At 38.3% G+C, this 24,362-nt stretch overlaps 1 protein-coding gene across 1 annotated transcript; it reads left to right on the top strand.

The window, feature by feature from the left end:
* The first annotated feature begins 944 nt into the window (after window positions 1-944).
* On the top strand, window positions 945-21,816 carry prkacaa (protein kinase, cAMP-dependent, catalytic, alpha, genome duplicate a). The gene is made up of 11 exons (XM_037689070.1): window positions 945-1,420; window positions 1,721-1,834; window positions 11,694-11,755; window positions 12,328-12,456; window positions 12,715-12,813; window positions 12,912-12,994; window positions 13,074-13,200; window positions 13,311-13,406; window positions 17,661-17,783; window positions 18,521-18,685; window positions 20,840-21,816. Exons 2-11 carry the CDS (start codon window positions 1,789-1,791, stop codon window positions 20,963-20,965), a joined length of 1,056 nt encoding a protein of 351 aa, XP_037544998.1. The 5' UTR covers window positions 945-1,420; window positions 1,721-1,788; the 3' UTR covers window positions 20,966-21,816.
* Window positions 21,817-24,362: the final 2,546 nt, after the last annotated feature.

Raw genomic sequence — 24,362 nt, forward strand, 5'->3', positions numbered from 1 at the left:
TGAATCACAGGACATCACCTTATTTTTTAAAATGCCTATGGACATTCGAAAGTGGATGAAATGATGTGAGGACCTGCCTTACTACTTTTATTTTCCGAAAACATCCCAAAAACTAACTTTCAGCTTAGGTGAGCATTTCTTCCACTGATGGAATAATTTTTATTTATAGGTGTAGTCATTGTAATAATATTTGAAAGCAATACTTAAGTGTGAAAAATAACTGCAGCTATAAAACAATGCTGCTGAAATAAAACATATTGGAAAACTGTTACGACTTTCTCTTTTTTTTTTTTTTTTGCTGAGCAATTTACTTTTTAAATTTCAACACTGACACAATAGGCAAAACTTACAATATGTGAAGTAAATTTATTTCATAATCTGATATATTTGTGTTTAAATTGCACTTTTTTATTTTTGAACTTTGGATAGGCTTTGTATGAAAAAATAATCCCTCCATTTTCTTCCTCTGTTTTCAGTTTTCTGTTACAAATAAAAAAAAAGATTGTATTCGCTGCCTATTTGAGCATGATTGTGTTTCTGTTGCACATTTCTAAGCAAAAGCACTTTCTTTTGTTCTTAATAGGTATGCAAGTCATATCTAACTGATTTTATTCCTTATTGATTTAAAGTGCAGAGCCATATGTGCATTACAAGAATTAGTGAGAATCCTCTCGTTTTTGCATTTTACTAAAAATAGCTCATAACAATTTGACATCCCCCCCCCCCCTCTAAAAAGTACAGCTAAAACCCAGAACTACAAAAAATAATTTTAATATTGGTAGTTAATTTTGTTTTTAATCTTACTAAACGAGGTTATTTTAAAGTTCAAGGTTTTAAAACAAACAAAAAAAAAAGAAGCTATTAAAGTTACGTCCGTATTGGTTACTTGTAAGTGAAGGAGGCGGGTTAAAGCAGTTCAACAGGCGAATCACGTCAACGCATTACTTTGATGTGTTGACGTTCAACCAATCAGGGCTCGATGTGTTACATCTGTCGCCTAAGTATTTGTCTGGGCAGCCAATGAGAGGCGGGGCTTAGTTGATGGATGACTGGAGTTTCCCTTGCGGTCTGAAGATTAATGGAAGAGGTCTGTTGATTTGAAGAATCGACAGTCTGATGGTCGGACCAAGGAATTCATTGACTCATACGGATTATTTAGGAACGGATGGAGATATTTCAATTTAAGTAACAGACTGAAAAAAACGAGTTGCCCGGATAGAAATTCTGGAATCCAGGTCTTAACTGCCAAGGCCTGCCGTTACACAGAGATAGCACCTGGTTAGTTCAGGCCAGGATTCGACTGCAAGGAACGCTGGAAGCTAATAGCAAGCTAGGTAAAATACGGAAACGTCTTATTGTCGACGATTTGCATTTGAACTGGACTCGGGAAACATCCAATCACATCTGGAATAACCAAAAGGTTGAGTGACACTTGGATTTGCTGGTGCACACTTGGATTTTTATTTATTTATTTTTTTTACGCTAACGTTAGCAACCTGATATCCGTTGGCTAACGGCTAGCTAAAGCGCTAGCTCGGGCTAACCTTTAGCGTCAGTTCCAGCTGCAGACTTGGATACACTCTTTTGGAGTTTTCCGAAGTCACAACTGAAACGTAGCTTTAACAAAGGAAAAGCACTCATTTGTCAATAATGATAGCCGTTAGCTAGTAACTCGCTGTCGACTTAATTGAGTCCAACGACTTTTTTTTTAACGGTGCAGAATCTGAGTCAACGACTTAGAAGGAAAAGTCATCCGGAGCCGAGGAAGACGACCATCAGGCTGCCGTCATGGGCAACACGCCCACCGCAAAGAAGGGCAATGAGATGGAAAGTGGTGAGTACCCTCCGCCCGAGCTTACAGCCGTAATGCCCCTTGCTCGTTTGGCTGTAGTCATTTCCTGTACTCCCTTCCCATCATTATCCCTACAAGCAACTTAACTGCTCTACAACGTTTTAGAGTTCAAACAACTTCTTCAACGTTTTACTGATTTATCTTACCTTCGTATTCCTATATACACTCAATAAACCTCAAGTTCAAACGTTTAGGTATTTATTTTTTTACATCCGCCCATTCCATGTGAAATGGCTAAAACCTCAGTCCTCACCGGACTCCAGAAACTGCTGTTCATTCTCATATTGTGGGAAAGCTCGTGATCCAGAGCCCCAGGGTTATATTCTGAGGTAACAGTTGGCATGACAACAATCAAAGGAGTTTCTCGTGGTTTGTGTTTATCAGATGTTTTCTTCTACTTTCATAAGGTTTCACGTTTTCACTGTGTAGTTTTCCATGTATTGCAATGACTGGACAGAGCATTCTACGTGGTCTTGGTATTATCAAGAAATCCAGAGATGTGACGGAATATTTAGGTTCATTCGGTTGATTCTTAACACAAGTTTACAGAAAAAGAGACCAGTTGGTTGTTAACCACCAGGATGGGGTCATATGATGCAGGAGGGTGATCTTCTGCAGGCAGAAACGTTGGAGTTTGAGTCTCTTGAACAGCATGTGATGAACATATTTTTGAACAAGAGGGCTTGTGTGTGTGTGTGTGCATGTTGTTGTGTGTGATTGTTTTGCACATAATTTGTCTTGAAAAAAAATTAACATCAGCTTTATGTTGTCATGATCAGTTTCGAAAATATTGCATAAGGGAGCATTATTACAAGTTGTAAAAGGAAGAAAAAAAAAAGCTGGCATTGACACAAAGAGCCCTAGTAACAATAAGTTTAAATATGTTTTTGAAAATGCTTGTTTCATTTCAGATTTTAAGTCATTCAGTCAAACTCACTGGCCCTGGAGAACACGTGGAAGGACACAGTTTTATGTCTTTACTTTTAATGTCATCATAAATAATGCCTACATGTGCACAATTGGAACTGGTATCTGCAAAGTGAGCCTCAGGTCCTTGTTACTGTCAGAGGGTAGGTGTGAAGAATGGACTCCAATCTCTAGCATTAACAGAGTGGTGAATGGGCGTTGTGGATAAAAGGCTGCTGAATGTATTGCTTTTGACAATAGTGAAATTAAAATTCGGGAACCGAATTGGCACTGCTTTTAGATGTGTTCATGTGACATGCTCCACGTTCTTATCAGCCTGATCGCCGTCGGCCCAGCCTGAGCTCCAGAGACAGGTGCAGGCAAGGGGTTCAGAGCTCACACCCGCCCAGGGGCGTTTTTTTTTGTTTTTTTTTTCCACAAAGCAAATGGAGAACATGGCAGGCCATTTTGATTTCTATGAAAAATAGAAATGGTATGCTGAAAGCTGTTTCAGGTGCACATCCTCTGCTGCAAAACGACGTTGCAGACTAGAGAAATCAAGTAGGGAGCTGCTGCATGGGTATAAAGGGCTCATTTCTGGTGCACAGGAAGAATCGGGGCGGACAGATTCTGTGAACTGCTACAGGAAGTGAAGGAGCGAGGAAGGTCCAGCCCAGACTCTGCACAGTCAGCCATCTCCTCTCCTGTTCTATAGACTAAACACAGCCAACCAGGAAGGCTAGAAGTTTGGGAGGTTAATGCTGTTGACATAAAATTTTGTGGGTTTCTAACTTTGTTAAAAGTCTGTACTATAGTACTGAAAGCTGCAAAAAGCTGTTATAGCTGGCTTCCTTCAGCCTTGTAAGATGTCTGTTATTCACAAGCTGGCAGGAAGGTTGTTTCACCGAGCTGGACCTTGTCTAGGAGACATAAACAGTGGAGTGGGGACGCACCAACAACCGCAGGAGGAGCTAGAGGCTTACAGCTCGAGTAAGTTTTCTCTCTAATCTGGATAGGAATCACGAGGCTGGGGCTGTAGGTCATGCTATGGACCACTAACGAAGCCAGTCACTAATGAACAATCTAAATTTCTAGAACTAACCAATGTGTTGTTTTATTATTAGTTACTTTGTGTATGCCATGAACCTAAGCGTTGGGTGTTTGATTGCTTTGATAGAACAACCTCTCTTTCTGGTTGTACTAGTTTATTATGTACGACTAGTTTGTACCTGTCTAAACTTTCATGTGATATACATGAACAAAAAAAATCATTCTTACTGAACCTTACATTTTGTGTTCTTGCTGGAGAGAAAAAAGAGATTTCTTGATTATATGAGAAACATCTGTTAAGTTTCTTATAAGCTAACATTTTCTGTAAAACTCTGAAGTGTAGTAATGACCATATTTAAACATACATATTCTACATTTTTTAACACAATTGTTTCCCTCTGATTGAAATGTAAATTATTGTTTGACTGCTTATTATTTAGCTCTGCATTCACAGTATCAAACCCTCTGGGCAGGACCATACGTACAACCAGTTATGTTATGCATTGACTTGTGTTTTAAACTGATCACACAGTACGGTGGCACTTTGTCAAAGTACAACTCTGTTTCTATAAATATTGCTGTCCTTCCACCTGTTCTGCACACAGCTACCAGGTTTGTGTTTAGGTCTGTCATTACTTCCTGTCTCTTCTGAAAGGGTCTTTGTTGTAAGCTTGTACTGATTATCAGCAGACCATGCTGTTTATATTCCAATCATCTGCTTCAAACGGCTCACAGAGCTGAAATGGCAACTTGGTAGACTAAGCACTGTCCGTAAATGTTTCTGAAAACCAGAAATATACTGATCAAACTAATCACTGCATTCTTCAGACAAAGATCACTAGTTTACCTTTTAGGGGTGTAAAATTCACCAAACCATGGTTGGAAGGTTTAAAATTAGTTTTAGACATCTTTCTTTATGAATCGGATGAAACCTCTTAAAGAAAAATACCCCCCACCCTCAAAAGCTGAACACACTGCTGCTCAGAGTGAGAACCACTAAGGCTAGTACTGTGCTGCTGCTGGAGACCAGCTGGTTACTCAAAATTGTGAGAAAATACCTACATTTTCTGTGCCCCGTCTCACTGAATTCTGAGTGTTTGCAACGAGAAAAGCCACGTGACTGTTTTGAGCAGCCAGCTTTTGAAAATAAGGCCCATTTTATGTGCACTGCTTGCAAAACTGTATTGTAAGCAGTGCACGTTATTTCATTGCCCATCTACACCCACATTATAGAGCCCCTTGGCAGCTTCTTCAACATTTATGATTTAATCCACTGAAAAATAGTTTTCAAATGTAAAATTGGCCGATTGGGTCCAGTTTATAAATAATTATTTTATTGACAGTGTATGTTTTAGACCTGGACATTCAGAGCTGTGTAGCCTAAGCCGTGGCTGTTTATTTATTGATCATAGGAGAGCTCATCTATACGTGTCAAAATGCAGAATCCAAATTTTTATTGCCATTGTTCAGATAAAAACAAAATTGACAATGAGCAACTCTCAAAGTGCTAGGAGAGCAGAGACAGTAAGTTTGTCAAGCCAGCACAATCTGTGGTTGACTGATTGTTGTCTTAGGTGTAGAGAGAACTCCTACTTTTTAAAATTTACAGACGTTAACCGAGAAGGATCTGAAACGGCCTGCGACAGCTCTGTGTCTTTTCAAGGAGTTTGTCACCCAAAATTCAAGCAACAAATCTACGAGCCTCTGCAATTCACGCAAGGAAATTAAGAACGCCCTTTCAAACATTTTGGAGACTCCCTTCCAAATGCCATCAGCAGTGTCAGCCAAGCGAGGTACTACCTTGTGAGGTCATTGGAAAGTCAGAAATCAAATATAAATCCAAATACTCTGCTTTTATTTTGAAACCAGCCTTTTCAGTGCATTGATTTTGAAGGCGAGCACTGTGACGTTGTCAGTACTCTTGCGTGGATGCAGTGTCAGGGGTCTTTCCACTGGTAAGCAGAGTTTGGCAGATGTAACTGTCATGTCAGCACACTGTTAAAATACAAATATTAATACAGCATGTAGAGGTTTTACCATAATGTTGTATTTTTTCACTGAAGCCAATTGCAAAGCAGTGTGCTTGCTTTGTGAAAAACAGAACATCATTTTTATTCATTACAGTAGTCCCTCGTTTATTGCGGGGTTTCCGTACCCTGCCCCCCCATGCGAAGTGAAAAACTGCGAAGTAGGGATACAGTAGTCCAAGTTCAAGTACAGTAAACTTTGTCAAGACGTGCCCGGCTGCAATCACACTCATCACCTGTTACTCCCAATCTCCCTCCTTAAAAATTTAAATACTGTAACATTTTAAATAAACAATCCATGCAGCATGGATTGTTTATTTAAAATGTTACAGTATTTAAATTGTAGAGAAGAGAAGCGCAGCAAGACAGCAAAGGGTTAACCCTTCACGCAGCACAGAGCAGAAATGTACTTCTTTATCAATTACACTGTAACAACTGAACATAGAAGTTCTAAGATAACTAAAAATAACTTTCAACACTTCTTAAAAATATTTTGTGATTATGACGATTTTACGATGTGACGTATTTTGAATTTTAAGTTGGAAGACAAAAGTCGATTGGTGCATCTGGACAGCAAAGGGTTAACCCTTCACAAAGCCGATGCAGCAGGAGAAATGTGTGCGTGGCAGAGAGTGGAGATCATGACAGGCTGCAGGAGGGGGCTCTCCCTGCACTTGTGGGCTGCACACAGGTGCAAAATCATTTACAATAATTAATTTTAAATAAACAATCCATGGCTCATTCATCAATCAGCCATCATCATGTCCAATCTTACTTTGAAAATCTGCGAAAAACTAACCACGAAGTAGCGAGGGACTACTGTACACCTTAAATGGCAACAAAGCATGAGGCAGTCAGGCGTTCTCTGACAGGGTTTATCAGAGTGTTGGTCTCTGACGCTTTAATATGCTTTGAGAAATGAGGGAAACATTCCACACATGGGAAGGCAGGCAAACCAACATACAGATCCTCTCACTGACGGTCACCTGGCAGCTGACCTACTTCACCTCAGTGGTGTTCAAGCCCAACAAAAATTAAATTCTTTCACTGGACACAAAGTCTTCGGTTTTAAATTTTCACCGATTGAAACACTTTTTATTCTAATTCACAGTTGTTTGACTAGTTGTCAAGCAAAGTATGTCACTTTAACACAGGGCAACATGCCCAGAACAAAAGTATCTTGTTTTGTTTTTTGTTTTTTTCTGAATGTATTAAAAAGTGGTTAATTCAACCATTTTGCTCCATTTAGTTTTTACTGCTACAGTATTCTTGTTATTCTTACTCACGCTTTTATTTTCTGTACCTTTTTCTTGCCAGGGTGACCGGTGACAGTGCCAGGTTGTGCAACTAAAATAAAGACACACTAAAAACATGAAAACTAACATTTTTACCGAAATGCTGTCATCTAAGTTTGGCCACAGTGACCCATTTGTCAGTATTTTTTATTATGCAGTGTATTCCTGTGTGCATCTTTATGTTGTCTTCCATTTGACTAAGAAGTCCAATTTCGTATTTAGGATTATTTTTTAGATTTAGAACTTAAAAATTCTGTTTGTCACGTTAAAATGTTTTTAAAAGAGAAGTCAGCTATTCACAAATAGGCATTAAAGTTTTTTTAGATCCTGTGGTACAAATAAATGAAAAGGAACTTTGCTGTAGTAGAGTGGGATTCTGACTTAAAAAAAATAAAACTATTTCATGTATGATTAACAGGTAAATACACTACTGTACTTAGTGTGGTCCTTTGAATCCTTTAACTATAGGAAGTAAAAACTGATGAAGTAGGACCTTGAGATTTCCTAAAGTAATTGTTCTGCAAGTTTGTAAATTCAATACTTTTCAAAACACCATTAAGACAACTGCATCATTCATAAATATTCTCCGCCTGGCTTTACTTTAATAATTCAGTTTTTTTTTGTAAACGCTGGTCGTCTTTACATGTATTACAACGTTCCACTCATTAGAGCCTGACTAAAAATAAGTCATTGCCATGTAAACATCATTTTCTAGCCACTTTAGCACGAATAAGAACATATTCAAAGCAAGCCTTAATTTTATTCTGAGAAAAACATTGGCGGCTGCACAGCGAGGCCTTGATTCTCAAGAATTTGGTTTTGCTCCTTCTGTTAAGTGGGAGGTTGTGAAAACTGGCTTTGCTTCATATGGTGACTTGACTAGATGCCACAGTCAAAGCTAATCAATCAACATATTTGCCGCCATCTGGTAAAAGTTTTAAAAGTTTTCAACAATCTTTTACGAATGTAGTCTCTTTTTTACATCATAATCAACTCAGCCAATTAAACTAAAAGTGGGTGGTGTGTTGTCCAAAAGGCCTGTAACTCTCGGATGTCGGGTTCCAGTTTAACCACTAGATGTCTATATAACCTTAAAAATTGTATATTATGGGGGCATCTACAAGTGCATTTTGATGTGCGATCAAAAATATATATATATATATATTAATTTCATCTCCATGTTCTACCACTACTATGTGGATTAGATATTCTGCATGCTCATTCAGGGCATGCTATCTGCAGTTGAAAATGAAGAGGGGAGGGGAAAAAAAGAGTTGAAAACGGTAAAATTAAAATCTGCATTAAATCACAAACTAAATGTTTTAAAGGATTTGTTTGGTTTGATTTTATGCATACATTTTATTTTATAGATTTGTGTTGTATCAAAAATCTGTATAGATGATACCCCTTATACAAAAGTAAAGAAAAAGAAAGGTGAGATTGATTTTGATCGCACCCTTCTTAACTTTATGGTCATAATAGCAATTACACAGTGAAACTGGTTAATTCAGACTCTTCTGCTGCTTTTGAAAGTTAAATATTCATAACGCTGTAAGGTGACTGAGCTTTGTGTTAGCTCTTTTGCTTCCCAACTGGTCAGAAATTTATCAGGCCACTGTGTTTCAGGACACTAGATTATAAAACAACTTTCCATTGGCTGCTTCCTAGTAAATGTCCCCTGGCTATATGCAGCCTGTCAGAAATTGATTTATTACATTTTCAGGCTTGCAAACACATTCCTAGCTCTGTCGCTTCTACTGTTTTTCCTATTCACCACATTCCTCTTTATAAACTATCTGAACAAGACCTGGTGTTGACCAGCTTCTGATCTGCTGCTGTTTGGGTTTAATGTCGACTCATTCGCCCTAATATAATCCTTGCATTTCTGCATCAGAGTGAGCCAATGAGGCCCATGAGAGACAATGAAAGATTGATTTTTGGAGGATCAATTCAGCACTGGCACTACATGGACGGTGGTGCATTTGGGCTGAGGGAAAGTTTCAGTTGTGCTGGAGAGTTCCTGTTTTGCTTGTCTCCTGAGACTGTCACTTTTATGTTTTTGAAAACATCCAGATCATCTCTAAAGGTTTGTCATCAAAGCTGTTACTTCTGATTGGTTCTGCTAATTTGGGAAAGCTTTAGTGGAACTGTCACATTCATCTCAAGGGTATTTACTTAGGCCTAGTTTTGCATTAGAGTTTATCTCTGGGTTGGATAATTATACCAGCCTGTTATGCCCCGCCTTCTGCTGATTATGCCCCTGTTTAGATCAATATATATAGCCTGTGTGTGCGTATGTGTGGCATGAGAGGGAACAGCAGGGAGCACTTTGTGTACACAATAAATATTGATACAAACCAAGCAATGGTCCAATTGATCTGAATGGGTGTTACTGGGAGCAGTACTGCATTCCATGCTCTTAGACTGTGGAGGTGGATGCCACTTTTTGAACTTGGTCTCCAGTAAAGTGGCAGTCACTGAAAAGCTTGAAAAACCTTCTGCTGTTCAGGACAAAAGGCTGTTTTGATCAAGTTTTAGTTGCTAGACTGGCCAGATTGCTTTCGGAGAAGAACGGGTCATGAGCCAGTGGCTTTAGGAAGGAACAAAAAGAGGTGAAGGAAGAAGTACTGGGGAGATCTTGCAAGGCTAATGTGTGACAGGAAGAGCTCCAGAAGGCATGCAAGCAAGAGGGAATCATCCTCGCGCTCAAGTGAATCAGGGTCTCGTTCAGCAGAAGCGGCAACACCAGAAGTAGCCATAAACCTCCCAGATGGTAAGGTATATAAAGTTACAGGATAGAGACAGTTGTTTTGTTTATTTGCCTTTCAACATCTGCAGCTTGCCTCCTAAATCTAATAAAGACTGACTAAAGACCAGTACAGTTCCTTTGAACAGCTGTTAGTTTGGCCTTTTAGCTTCCGGCTACGTTTTTCCAATTCATCCATGTTTTTCCTCGGCAGAGTTCCAACTTATTCTAGTAATTGCTCCATTTTTGGCTTTTTCTGTTTGGATGTGCAGTTGAAAAACCTTCACGGGAAATGTTGTCCTCCCTGGCGACCACTCTGCTTTCATTGCTCTCTGTGGGAGCCACAGTGCTCCTGACATGTTTATGTGAACTTTGGTCTTTACCATTTTTGCTGGCTTTCTCCCATCCCATTGTTGGAGCTGCAAGTCTTCAGAGATTTTGCAGGAAATCAGATGAGCTAAGCGAGGATTAAACTTTTTGTAGTTGTATGAGATTCTCTTGGATTAGCTTGAGACTTGTATATGTGCATGTTTGCCTGTAACCGTGTCATATTATTCATTTTAGCATTCAAATTCAAATATCACTCCAGAAGATATTTAGTGTAAATATTTATACCACTAAGCTGATAAATGAATTACTATCCACTTTCATTATTGACCACTGGCCAGCTTTATTGAAACTGCCCATGGCAGTTGTTTCATATTGATTAGATGGACAGAAAATCTACATGATCCTGAAAAGGCCTTTCATGGGTCAGGTTTTCAGTTGTTCAGAGATATAATGCATTCAGTACCAATGCTATGGAAAAAAATATTAATGATTTATACCCTAAACTCAGTGAAACATTTGTGAAATTATGTGTCCAAATTGTCAACAACAAATATTTTCTTAAGATTCAGTGAAACAAAATAGGTTGATATTCATAAAAGTAATTAAGCATCACAGTTAATTGAAATTTATTCTTTTTTTTTTTTTTCCCCAACACCAGCTATTCATAACATTCACTATTTTATATCCAAGCATAATGGTAGAAGTCGTTCTCCTGCAGCTGCGGTGGATAGTTTGGTAGAATGAGGAAGGGCTAATTATCTTCATGTTCCCACAGAGCGCTGAGCGTAGCCCTGCACAGATAAGGGGTTAACATGAACTTCTCCATATGACAACGTGCGTGTCAAGTTGTAATTAATCTGTCCTAACAGACATTAACAGTTGTATGTTACATGCTTGTTGCTGCTCTGCCACCAAAGCACGAGTAGTTCTGCTCATAAAGGCGAGATGGATGCATGTTTTATTGCGTTAGTTTGAGTTAGTTTATTATATTTGTTGAATTAGTAAAATTTCTCACAATTGATTTTTCTAATAGATTTATCCTAAACAGCTTCAGGAAAGTTGTATGTTAGAAGATTTAAAATGTAATTTCTGTTCTGGATCTGCTTCCTCAGAATTAAAACTCTTTGTGTCATGATTACTTTGAAGATACATTTTATTTATCTTGGTCTTTTGTAGCTGGCATAAAAAGTTATGAGCCTATTAGAAAATGTTTATCGACCCAGTATGTTCAAATGAAAAATGTCCATCGGGCTCACTTGCTGGACTGTTTTTTTTTTTTTTCCCCTTTTTCTAGGGTTTAGTGCAAAAATTCTCAACTGGGCCCAGATTAAATGGGATCTGGGTGGCCCTAGTTTGTTTTTATTTTTTTAATAGCAGTAATAATACTTTATTTATAAAGCCCTTTAAAACAACCACAGCTGTAACAAAGTGTTTATGCATACATGTCGAAACCATTGTTTGAAATATATCCGTTTGTTTCTTCACAGTGAAGGAGTTTCTTGCCAAAGCCAAAGAAGATTTCCTGAAAAAATGGGAGAATCCAGCACAGGTTTGTGTTAAAACTGATTCAGTTTTTTGTCAAAGCAGTTGTTTATAATTATTTTTTTCATTCTGTCAAATTCATGATTAAACATATCAGTGTGATGACAATTTTTCATCTGATCTTGAGATGAAGCTGTAGTTGAATTGTTTTTATGCTAACTAGCTCACGAGCAGAATCATGGGAACAGCTCTGCCTCTGGAGGCATTAGGGCTTTTTCTTTTACAAGAGCATTGCACCCTCTGCTGGGCTTTTCTCAAATATAGATGCATATTTATTCATGCATTCAACCTTTATTTATACAGTATATTTACTGTATATACATATATTATACAGTATATTTATACAGTTTATGTATATTTATAAATCAGACATCTTTAAAATACCCAAACTACTTGTTTATTTCACATCAGAACAAACTGTTTTGTGCTAATACACTTTATTGGCATGTCAGGACATTTTAATTGTTGCCTTTATTTATCAGTGTTGTTAAATCTGAGATATTTGTAATATTTGTCTTGAATATTTTTTTTATTTTTTTTTTTATTTTTTTTTACCGACTCCTTCTTCTGCCCCTCCAGCAAACTGCAGCATTAGATCATTTTGAGCGTTTGAAGACCTTAGGCACTGGTTCGTTTGGTCGAGTCATGTTGGTTAAACACAAAGACACCGGCCAGCATTTTGCCATGAAAATACTTGACAAACAGAAGGTACAGTATCTTTGATTTCTGACACTGAAAAGAATGACGCGTGGTAAATGATGGTGACTGCTTGACCTAATGCTAATTCCTCTTAAGGAAATTGTTTTTATACAATATTGGAAACTTATTTTCAAATGAGTTGATGTTACATTTAATCAATTTGAAATTAAACAAAACAAGCCATGCTTTTGAAAGTAATAAGTTTGTTTAATGTTGTAATTTGTTGTGAATATATATTTTTAACACGTGTTTCCTGCTCCTTTTCAGGTAGTCAAGCTGAAGCAGATAGAACACACGCTGAACGAGAAACGCATCCTGCAAGCTGTCAGCTTTCCTTTTCTGGTGCGATTGGAACACTCTTTCAAGGTATACATTTAAATATTTATCTCCTCACATCTGCCAGTGCGTTCATCTTGTCAGCTTTTTTTGCATGACAAAATGAGACTTCTCTTCTCTTGCTGCAGGATAACAGCAATCTGTATATGGTGATGGAGTATGTGCCTGGAGGTGAAATGTTCTCACATTTAAGAAGGATTGGTAGATTCAGGTAGGCTGACTCAGCTCAGATAAAGAACTTCTCCTTTCTGTTGGTTGACTGTAAATGTTGAGGTTCATATGTCTTGCAGTGAACCACACGCCCGTTTCTACGCAGCCCAGATTGTACTAACCTTTGAGTACCTTCACTCCTTGGATCTCATCTATCGAGACTTGAAACCAGAGAACCTGCTGATCGACCAGCAAGGTTACATACAGGCAAGGCTTTTAGAACTGGTTTTCAGGGATCAGCAATATTTTCTGTTTAGTTGTTATTAATATTCATCTGCTGTATGTGATCAGTGCTCAGAACTGTGTACTTTTCTTAGGTAACAGATTTTGGATTTGCAAAGCGGGTCAAAGGTCGAACTTGGACGCTGTGTGGGACTCCAGAGTACCTGGCACCAGAGATCATCCTGAGTAAAGTAAGTTCTGAGCTCAGTCTGCAGTGAGGACTGTGGCAGTCTAAAATGCCCTGCATACTCCATCTGAAGCCGAACAATCGACTCGCAGTCACATGGTTGTGGGACATTCATTTTCGCACGCACCTTTCACAGTACGGCTGGGCAATATCTCTATATTTTAAAAATATCAAGATAATTTCATACGCGAAATGAAATGAAATTATATTGATAGAAAATTATATACAGTAGTCTTACACTCTATGTAGTTATATTTACCGTAATTGTCAGGATTTAGAACACACCTGTCTCTAAGCCACACTTATTAAATATAAGATCAATCTTAATTTTTTACATAAATAAGATGCTCTGGTTATTTAGCCGCGGGCATCCACCGTTCATCGTTAGAAACTATGCCCCCAGTCTGCTCCGACTGCATTGAAGCTTTCTTGTTGTAGTAGAAGAGTCATCCAGCAGATTGTTTCACAGAGTATAGCTTGCTTTCAACACACGCTCAGACTGCAAGATCGTTGTGAAGCTTTGCTGTGTGACTCATGATTGCAACCATTATACCTTCAAAATGAACACAATAACTATCCAAGCATAGTCACTGGACAGAACAGTGCCAAACACCTACTTAACTGAAATTATTTTAAAATTATTTACCGGTAAAACCCAGTCTTATCTAGGTCATGTGACCGGAAGTCAAATAGTACCAGTAGAATGCAGTAAATATTCATTAAATTAGTATCATTGTTTTTTTTAATTGGTAAACACTTTTGTTAACAACTGCTGTTTTTAAATACATGTTTGGCGTGATTTCTCCTCAGCAGAGCTCATATGAGGAAGAACAGCCCCACCCTCCCCATTCTTTTTTAAAAAATTTTTTTCCTTCCATTGTCTCCTCCACTCTGTTTAATGCCCCTGTTTAAACTTAAATGAGATACTGGTATGTAAACACATATTAACTGTACACAGAAACATTATTTTTTAACTTTTATTTAAATATGTACCAGTCTTGACTGACTGCTTTAAACATAAATCTGATGACTTGTCCACCGCTGAGCTCTCATGACGGAAAGTGGAGGGGGGAAGACCCCTTATGTTGTTCTCCAAAGATGTCACACAAAAAGAATTTAAAAACTTTTATTAAAACATGTACCAGACTTGACTGCTTTGCATCTCCAATCGTGACCATCAACATGTTGATGCAAAGCTTATGGGCTGCAAGTTGTTTCCTCCTCGACAGCTGATTGTTTTTCTCAGTCTGCGCCTTCACACCACCCCTCCTTTCTCCCTCACTGAATACAAACCCGCCCCTCCCCTGCCGCTTGCTGCAGCTGAAGACTTTATTTGAATTATAGAGCTGAGCTAAGCTAGATATGCAGATGTGTCTTTGTTGACTCACAGTGGGGGTAAATTCCTGATGGCTGTGAAAATGACAGTAGCTGCAAAAAGCAGAGGTTTGGTGTTCTCCAGGAAAAGAAGAGATAAGAGGTTTAAGCCCCCAGTATACTCGAGGGTAGGTCAGTCCGTAGAGGTCCTCGTGTACCGGATTAGAGTCTAAGCGGACGCCCACAGGGCATGTCCGCGCAAAGCTCAATTTTTACGACCGCGTACGCATACTCAGTGTCGCACAATAAACTGCCCGGCGACGGACTGTTTTGTATGCGACACCATTGTATTAAATCCCCTTCTTCATTCCTGATCTGGCCTTTTCTTTTGTTTTTTTTGCCAAAAGGCAAGCGATCTCTTCTTTTTCTGTTTATACCATGACTGAAATGGTGAGAAATGAAGGAATTTGTCACAAGCAAATTAAAATCAGGTCCAGCGTGGCTGCGGGAGGGCCTGGAGATTTCCTGGTGGGCTGGTTTGATGTGTGGGCTGCAGGGCCAGCACTCCCTGTTTTTTGTTTTTTATTTTAAAAACAACATATAAACACAGAAAACCACGGTGGCTGGGGCTGCCAGCTCTAGTTTTTTTTATTTTTTTTATCTCAACCTGTCAATCAGTTCAGTAGGGGTGTCAGCAAATGACCAATCGGCGACCTCAGTTTGCCCCGAAGGTAAACTCCCCTTGTCTGTGGAGCTGTTCTGCAGCCGCTCAGGGTGGACGCTCAAGTATGAAGTCTCAACCCTCTGCGGACAGTGCGCACAGTTTCCGCGCGGCTGACAGGACACGGGAGTAAGCTGGAGCCTTTAGAGTGGCACGGTATGAAGTTGTCTTCTCATTAAAAAACATGGAGACAAATATCCAGTTTAGGGTGATTCATTTGCTGTGTTTCTTCTGATATTTACAACAGTAGTAAAGCGCAAACAAAAGCTCAAGGCTCCGTCCGTGTGTCAGGAGAGAAACAAACTCCCGACCAGGACCAGTAGCTACAGTGAGCAAAATAAGTATTTGAACACCCTGCGACTTTGCAAGTTCTCCCACTTAGAAATCATGGAGGGGTCTGAAATTTTCATCTTAGGTGCATGTCCACTGTAAGACAAAATCTTTTTTTTAAAAAATCCGGAAATTACAATGCATGATTTTTAAAAATAATTTATTTGTGTGTTACTGCTGCAAACAAGTATTTGAACACCTGTGAAAATCAATGTTAATATTTGGTACAGTAGCCTTTGTTTGCAATTAGAGGTCAAACGTTTCCTGTAGTTTTTCACCAGGTCTGCACACACTGCAGCAGGATTTTGTCCCATTCCTCCGTACAGATCTTCTCTAGATCAGCCAGGTTTCTGGGCTGTCGCTGAGAAACACCCGAGTTTGAGCTCCCTCCAAAGATTTTCTATAGGATTTAGGTCTGGAGACTGGCTAGGCCACTCCAGAACCTTGATATGCTTCTTACGGAGCCACTCCTTGGTTCTCCTGACTGTGTGCTTTGGGTCATTGTCATATTGGAAGACCCAGACATGACCCATCTTTAATGCTCTAACTGAGGGAAGGAGGTTGTTCCCCAAAATCTTGCAATACATGGCCCCAGTGCAGTCGTCCTGTCCCATGTGCAGAAAAACACGCCCAAAGCATGATGCTTCCACCCCCATGCTTCACAGTAGGGATGTTGTTTTTGGGATGGTACTCATCATTCTTTGTCTTCCAAACACGGCGAGTGGAATTAAGACCAAAAAGTTCTATTTTGGTCTCATTTGACCACATAACTTTCTCCCATGACTCCTCTGTATAATCCAAATGGTCATCGGCAAACACTGACCAGGACAGAAACAGGCAGCTCTGCACTTTGTTTACACAGAGTGGTGCATTCAGGAACGTCGGAACAGCCACGGTGCATTCAGGAGCATAGGAACTATGAAATGCAGAAAGAAACGAGCTGTAACCAAATAGAACTGAGCTCAGTAAACAAGCCAACTACACAAAAATGTGGGCTTTCTAATAGCTTTGTTAATAAAGGTTAATAAAGTTTGAATGAATATGCTTCATTAGAATCAGACTTTTTAAAGAGCAAGTCAGTCTTTCATTATTTTTATTATTTTCTGTATGTTTTCTGTTTAAACTTTAAGTGGACAGCTGTGTTTTTGGTTTTGTTACAGTTACAGCTTTGTTGATAAAAGTGCCTGTGTGACAATAGGTACAAAGCTTTGGCTCAGAAATATATTTTTGTTATTACTTTATGGAAAAAAATATTGATGTATTATCGTATATCACCATCTATCTTAAAATATTGAGATATTAATTTTAGTCCATATCGCCCAGCCTTATTTCACAGTCCATGAGACACACGGTGCAGAGCTCCTGGGAAACCCCTCTCGCTGCAGTATACGTCACTGCACGGCTTTCTTCCCACCAGACTCTCCACTCATCCCTGCATCTGCCGTTTGCCTACAATTCATGAAGATAGCATCACGCTTTTCAGCAGACAGACTCCTCTCTACTCAATGTCTGCACGATCTCCATCAGGAGCTTTTGGATATTTAACTACTTTAGTGTGTTTGAAGAGTCGTACAGCTGAATGTCCGAGTGCATTTCAGCGCTGACGAGCTCGCCCACAGACTTGTGACCAATTATACAATACTTGGCACATACCCTTGTGAGGAAAAGGTTTGGCCAAGGCCTTGTGTCGACAAGGGGAGGAGCTACTCTGACAACAAAATTACGCAATTTTCATCACACAACTATGTCAATTAGATCTAATTTTGCCGCTTTAGATGGAGTAAGCTGGGCCTTTAAGACATTTCAAGTCAACATGATATTTTTACTTGTTGTCTTTACATCTGATCGGTATCTTTGAGAACATGAGTGACATTTTCCTTTCTGTGTGTTCAGGGTTACAATAAAGCAGTGGACTGGTGGGCTCTGGGAGTTCTGATATACGAGATGGCTGCTGGGTATCCTCCCTTCTTTGCAGACCAGCCCATTCAGATTTATGAAAAGATTGTTTCTGGGAAGGTGAGATTCGAGAAAGTTACCTTTTAAATAGTGTATTTATCATTTTTAGTACAAACTTATAAAATTTCAAATAAATCATGATGACATTGACACATTACACTCAAATTCTAGACTGTATCTGATGAGGAAACTAAAAATAACTTGATAAAGTAGATTTCTCTTCTAAACTGTTTTAGTACTTTATAGGCCACAACTATGAATCCTTTTAACAATACAAATTTGTAATTTGCTTTGGTGTTTGGATGTCTAGTATTATTTTACAACTTGAAAAACTTGAGGGGAAAAAAATCACAAAATATTCAGATTTTTAAAAACAAAACTTATTGAACAATTAATTTTTGCAGTTAATTCAATTGGGCATTAAGGTAGCTCAAGTTTGTTTTTGTTGTTGTTTTTTTAGCATTTTGTATTTACCAATGCTAATTTTGGCTTTTCAATAAAGGTAAATAATAAACCTATTAAAATTTTGTTCATTGTAGTTTTAGTTTAATGACAGTATTTGTCTTATAAACTTTACTAGAAAGGTAACTGATGGCATGTGCACCAGTTATTTCACAGCTTTTAATTTAATTAAGATGGACAAAAAACACTGAAACACCCTCTGTGTGGATGGCATCATTTTAGCATGAGCTAATCTACAACTCGCTATAATCCCCAGTTCTGCAGTCTGTTTTCAATCATCGAGAGAGATTAGACCTTTTGCTTATGAACCTCCACATTATTTTTCTGTTTTCTAGGTTCGCTTCCCTTCTCACTTCAGCTCAGATCTAAAGGATCTTTTGAGAAATTTGCTGCAAGTTGACCTGACCAAGCGCTTTGGCAACCTCAGGAATGGAGTCAGTGATATCAAGGGTCACAAATGGTTTGCCACCACAGACTGGATTGCCATCTACCAGAAAAAGGTGAAGCCAGCCTTCTTTTTTTATTGTGGATATTGTATTAAGGAAATTGTATATCCTTCTTTCACATTGTGTACGGATAGTGTCTTACAAAGGAAGCAAAAGGAAATGATGACAAAAGATGGTTTTGATTAAAATTTTGCCTGTGGAAGTGACTGCGGCTCTATCTGTTAAAGGATTTTACACTTTGTAAATGACTAGAGAAATGAAAAGAAGCACAGTGAAACAACCCCATGTAGTCTCAGGAATGTTAGGAAAAAGCTGACAAAATGACAGCACTTAAAATAAATTGATCAAAGTACACACTTAAAGTACAAAAAGGAGACTTTATTTAACACAAAAATCATCTAAATATATATATATTTTTTATATACCTCAACTTTAATTTTAGCACCATTTAATCTCCCTGTTTGCAAAAGATCCAAATGAATGCAGCCACCCATGATCAGGTAGTCCTGTAGTGTCAAGTACTTAAGTTTGCTTTCTAAATGATAGATATACATTCAAGGCCATCAATTAATTAATGAAGATAAATTTGTTTTTGAAGAGGATTGTTGGTTTGAGAGAAGAGTGAAGGAAGCCATCTTTATGAAAAAAAACTTGTCCTTCTTTAAACAGGGACAGAGGCTTCTGTGTTTAACTGTCCCCCTCTTACAATGCTGTTATTGCAAATATCAGCCCTCTGTAAATAGCAAGCGGCCGTCAGGGCACTAACGATTGGTTGTTAGGCCGATGGGCCTTCTTTTACATGTGAACAACTACCGTATTTTCTGCCGAACACGCTGCACGGCCCTATAAGTTGCATCAGTCCAGATATGTCAAATAAAGTGGAAAAATCCATAAATATGTCTCTTCGCCGTATACATCGCATCTATTATGCGTCACCGGTGACAAGTCGTGTTTGTTACGTGTCATCGCTGACAACCCAAAAATGTGGGCCGGACCTGGAAATGTGGGCTGGTGTTGTGCCAAAAATCGATTGGCTGCCAAATGGCAGCCATGGGAGCATGCACGGGAGGACTTTTAACAAAAATTTAACAAGATTAACACTTAAAAACAATAATTTGTTGGCTCAAAATTATAATAAAGGTATGTCTCAGTCTACCTTTTGCTTAATAAATGCACTTTGATGATCAACTCAGCTGTATTTCAAAACCTGATTCGCGGAAGTGGGCATACGCAGAAGGACGAGTCATGCATTTCTTCGACATTTAACAAGATAACAACCTAAAAACAATTGTTTGCTCAAAATTATAATAAAGGTGTGTCTAAGTCTAACTTTTGTTTAATAAATGCACTTTGACATGCATATCAACTGTATTTCAAAAGCCGATACGCAGAAGTAGGCGCGCGCAGAGGAACGTGTCGCTGCACGTCTTTGAAATTTAACAAGATATTAGGGCTGCAACTAACGATTATTTCAATAATCGATTCATCGGCCGATTATTTTTTCGATTAATCAATGAATCGGCAAAAAAACCCACAACATTTTAATTTCCACCCCTTTATTCCAAAATTGAACATTTGACTGACATAGCAATTCACACAAAAAACAGGTTGCTATTTTACTATTCTGTTAGTAAAATATTGAATAATAAAAAATAAGTTAGTTAAATAGCTTAAAAAAATAAATGTACACAAAAATATATACAAATGTGTGGCAAGCCAATTGTCATTAATAACCACTTTTACCTATTACATGATACAATGTCGTGCCATACTACTCGAGTGCCACCTAGCGGCTGAAAATGGTAGTGTTCCATATTTTCAGTCAGAATGAATGAAAACGGTTATATCTCAGCCAAAAATTGGTTTATAAATATGGGAAAAAAATCCATAAATATGTCGCTTCAGAGTATAAGTCGCAGGGCATGCAAATAATGCAAAAAAACGCAACTTACACGCCAACAAGTACAGTAGTTCTGGCTGTCGCAAGCTAACTGGTTGATCCACTATGAGAAGGTGCTGCTTATAAGACTGAGTTTGTTGCAGCTCCTCAGACTGAATAAGTCTTTTAGATAAAAGATGAACTGTTTCAACAACGAAGAATCCATCCAGACGTCCTGACTCAACCTTGTTAGATCCAACCCAGTAATTTTTGTGGATATTTTAAACTAGAGGACTGTGCATGTAATTTTTCCTTTTTTTTTTATCCAGGTTGAAGCTCCTTTTATCCCCAAATGCAAAGGCCCCGGTGACACGAGCAACTTTGACGACTACGAGGAAGAGGAAATCAGAGTTTCCTTCTCAGAGAAGTGTGCAAAGGAGTTTGCAGAATTCTAGATTTCAACCTTGAGTAGCAGGGAGAGGGGCAGAAATTGCCAAGTAAAAAGGGGATCTGAATCCACGAAACACTTGTGTGGACTGATAATTTGCTCATTTGTTATGAGGAAAAAGTAAAATCCCCCAAATTTGGAAAGGTAGGTGACGAACGATCTACAGAACCAGCAGTGTTGCCTTTTCTGATTGTTTCTCAACTGTTCACTATTAATTTATTTATCCCTAATGTGTTTGTGACAGGATCTTGACAAGAACAAGCATAGGTTGTTGCTGTTCAGCTAGAGTTGTTCTTTTTTTTTTTTTTTTTCTTCTGATGGCATGATAACACATTTGCAGTCTTTCAAGGTGGAGGCACAGATTTTCTAGTGGAAGGTACTGAATCTGTTGGGCTCATTCTGTCGATCGGGCCTGCTCTACAAGCTTCTTCAGCAACTGTAGAGTGATTGTTGTATCCTGTCAGCCTGGTTCCCCTCCATCTCTCCAACTGGATTCTGTCCAAGCAATACCAAGTCCAACAGACGTGCCTATCATAACGCCAACTGGTTGGAAAACTTTGTCGAACGTGATGGTGCAGAGTTTTGACTATGGTGGCGTCGACCACTGTGGCCATGTGGTTGAAAGCTTGAAAAACCGTCTGCACCTGCCTTTGTCTGCTCAATGTGGCATGATTACTGGGAAGATGATGCACTCTGCTGCTTGCGTTGAAAGCAGCGGTCTCTTCAATCAGAATGAAGTTATTTATCACAGTAAACTTCCTCAAGGCCACTGAGAGAAGTAAACATGAGGTCTGTCTTTCTTCTTAGCTGAATTTATTAGCGCATTTAAAAAAATTCTATTGGTGATTATTTTGTCCTTTTTATGTCGATCTCTGTGCTTGTGTGTTATCTCAAGGGTGGCTTAACATGCCGCGCTTTAGCAGCCGCTGACATTATAGTCACACTCCTGACTATTGTTTATTTTATTATTCACATATAAACGGAGTATTCTTCTTTTCAACACTGTCTCATAGCTGTAAAACTAAAAGAAATTTTCAAAAAGAAATATAAATTCTGCCAAGTTTGCCTACTTGAGTTCATTACAGTTGACTGTATGGCACAAGAATGGGTGGATTTAATTACGCAGAACAGTAGCAAAACTTTTCAACACCGTGTGCATGTTATTTTTGTACAGTATCACTTTTAAAGAAAGATGGTGGAGAATATCTGAGCTGAGGTACCTGAGATTGTGGATAAAGAGTTTAAAATTGAAACAAATGCTCAACGATCTGTATGAGATCCAGTTCAAAGTGTCAAAGTCTTCTGGGCTTTGTTTATTTCAGTGTTCGCTGATAAATCTCATTTTGGCAGATTTGGTTTTCTCCTGTTCTCTTTATGTTTCTGATTTGTGACACTGTCGCACTGTTTTGCAGTCCGACTGTTGGGACTGGGATTGTTTTTTTGTTTTTTTTGTTTGTTTTGTTACAAATTAAACTACAGAAGCAGTTTTAAGTGGTCCACTTTTTGCCAAGTTTAATTCTGTGGATGCAAGACAATCGCAGACCAAATCTCATTGCTGGTTTGTTGACTGAACACCTTGTTTTGATCTGAAGGATGAACGTTCTCACTCGTCCTTCAAAGGCCCTCGGTGCTAGACTTTGTCCATTTCACTGAAAAGCTTCGGTGAGTTGTTTGAATTACATCAGTCTCGTTGTCTCGCTCTTGATAACATGACTCTGTTCGAATGTTTTTGACTCGATGATTTCAGTAGGCTGGAGTGTTCGTTTTGGTGGCGTCTTAACGTAATTAAGATCAAACACAGGTTATCTTTTGAATGTATTGGAAATGGAGAAGTTTCAAGGCTGTTTGGAAACGTGTATTTTTCTAATACACGTATTTTTCTTTTTTCTTTTCTTGCATGTAATAAAGCAGGCAGCGATGGTGAGACTTCTCCTGGACCTGAAACACGTCCTTGTTTCTAGAGCTCACACGGTCCTTTGACTCGTTTGAACATCACACTAAACCGTGCAGTGGAACCAATTTGTCCAGATATTTCAAAATAATAAAGCACACGCCACACTTTTTCAAATCCATTTCAATAATTTGTGCTAATTCTTTCAAACTTTGAAGAAAGCACATGTATCTTTTCGTCTTCTTTTTTTTTTTTTAACTTCACGAATCAGAGTTTGTGAGCTGAACTTGATTCTACAGACACTGAAAACTCAACATTCTTTAAGTTTCTCCATAAAAACTTTACTGACAGCCGTCTTAAGTTTTTTTCTATCAGCTTGACACGATTGATTGCTCTGTGCTACATTAACTTTGTCTCCTGTTTGCCTTCTATTTTCACATAACTTTACTCAAACATAACACTTTTTACATCTGAGATGTTTGCGTTCATATTTTCTAATTGTATTTTCAGAAAAAAGATCTGGGGGTGGAAAATAGCAAAAACATCAATCTCTCCTCATGAGCTGGGTACAGTGCTTGTGTAGTCTATTGTACCTTTTTTATGGGAAACAATACTGTATATCCTTGCCTTTGACAGTCTTAACTATCTTACCCTCTGGACAACTTGAGATACCCCTAGAACACAATGAGTATGTTAAAAAAATATAAACAAAGTAATATTTTGCAAAATGTATCATTCCAATAAAGTTTTACTTGTTAAGACAAACATGTAGTGATTGTTATTAATCTCATTTATGCAATGTTTAATATTTCATAAAGTTTATTTTGGTTTTATAAGCTATACAACAGGTCTGGATGTGGGAGCGTGTGAACTTGAGGTTTGTATGACCCTAAACATGTAACATGTTCACTTATGATGCCTGTTTAACCTGAATAGAAACTGTAAATGGACTGGTAAAAAAAAAAAATCATATACCATTGAAACTTAAGCATATGTAACCATTTTTTCCATCAATCCTTTAGCTATGTATATGAATATACATGTCCACTGTCATCTATCAAGGCTGCTGCAGTAGTTCCCATGGTAGTGCTGCAGATTAGTAAAACAATCGTGCACTTGGTGATATAAGCATGAAATTTGCCACAATTAATCTGGACCTGTATTTTAAGAAAATAAAAAAAATGTTTCCATGTGGAAAAAAATCATAGCTGCCATTTTTCAAGATGGCTTCTTTTGGAAATGTGTGTAAATGTTTGGGGCATGTTAAATTCAATTTGGAGTCAAAGTAAATTATAAAAAAAATGTGTCAGTAATGGTCTTGCTAGTTGGCACAATTAAATACTGTTATACGTTTATCATTTTTATTGTAGCATGAGGTCAGTCTCAGCCCTCACACTTTCATGCACTTCTTTTAAACACCATTCACTTTAGGGATTCAAGTAAAGGTTTGAACACCTCGCTTAAAACATTTTATCTCTGCAGCAGAAACATGAAGGAGAAAACTTAAGTTCAG

The sequence above is a fragment of the Nematolebias whitei genome, chromosome 15 (genome assembly GCF_014905685.2).
Source record: "Nematolebias whitei isolate Nwh7 chromosome 15, NemWhi1, whole genome shotgun sequence".
Classification (NCBI taxonomy): domain Eukaryota; kingdom Metazoa; phylum Chordata; class Actinopteri; order Cyprinodontiformes; family Rivulidae; genus Nematolebias; species Nematolebias whitei.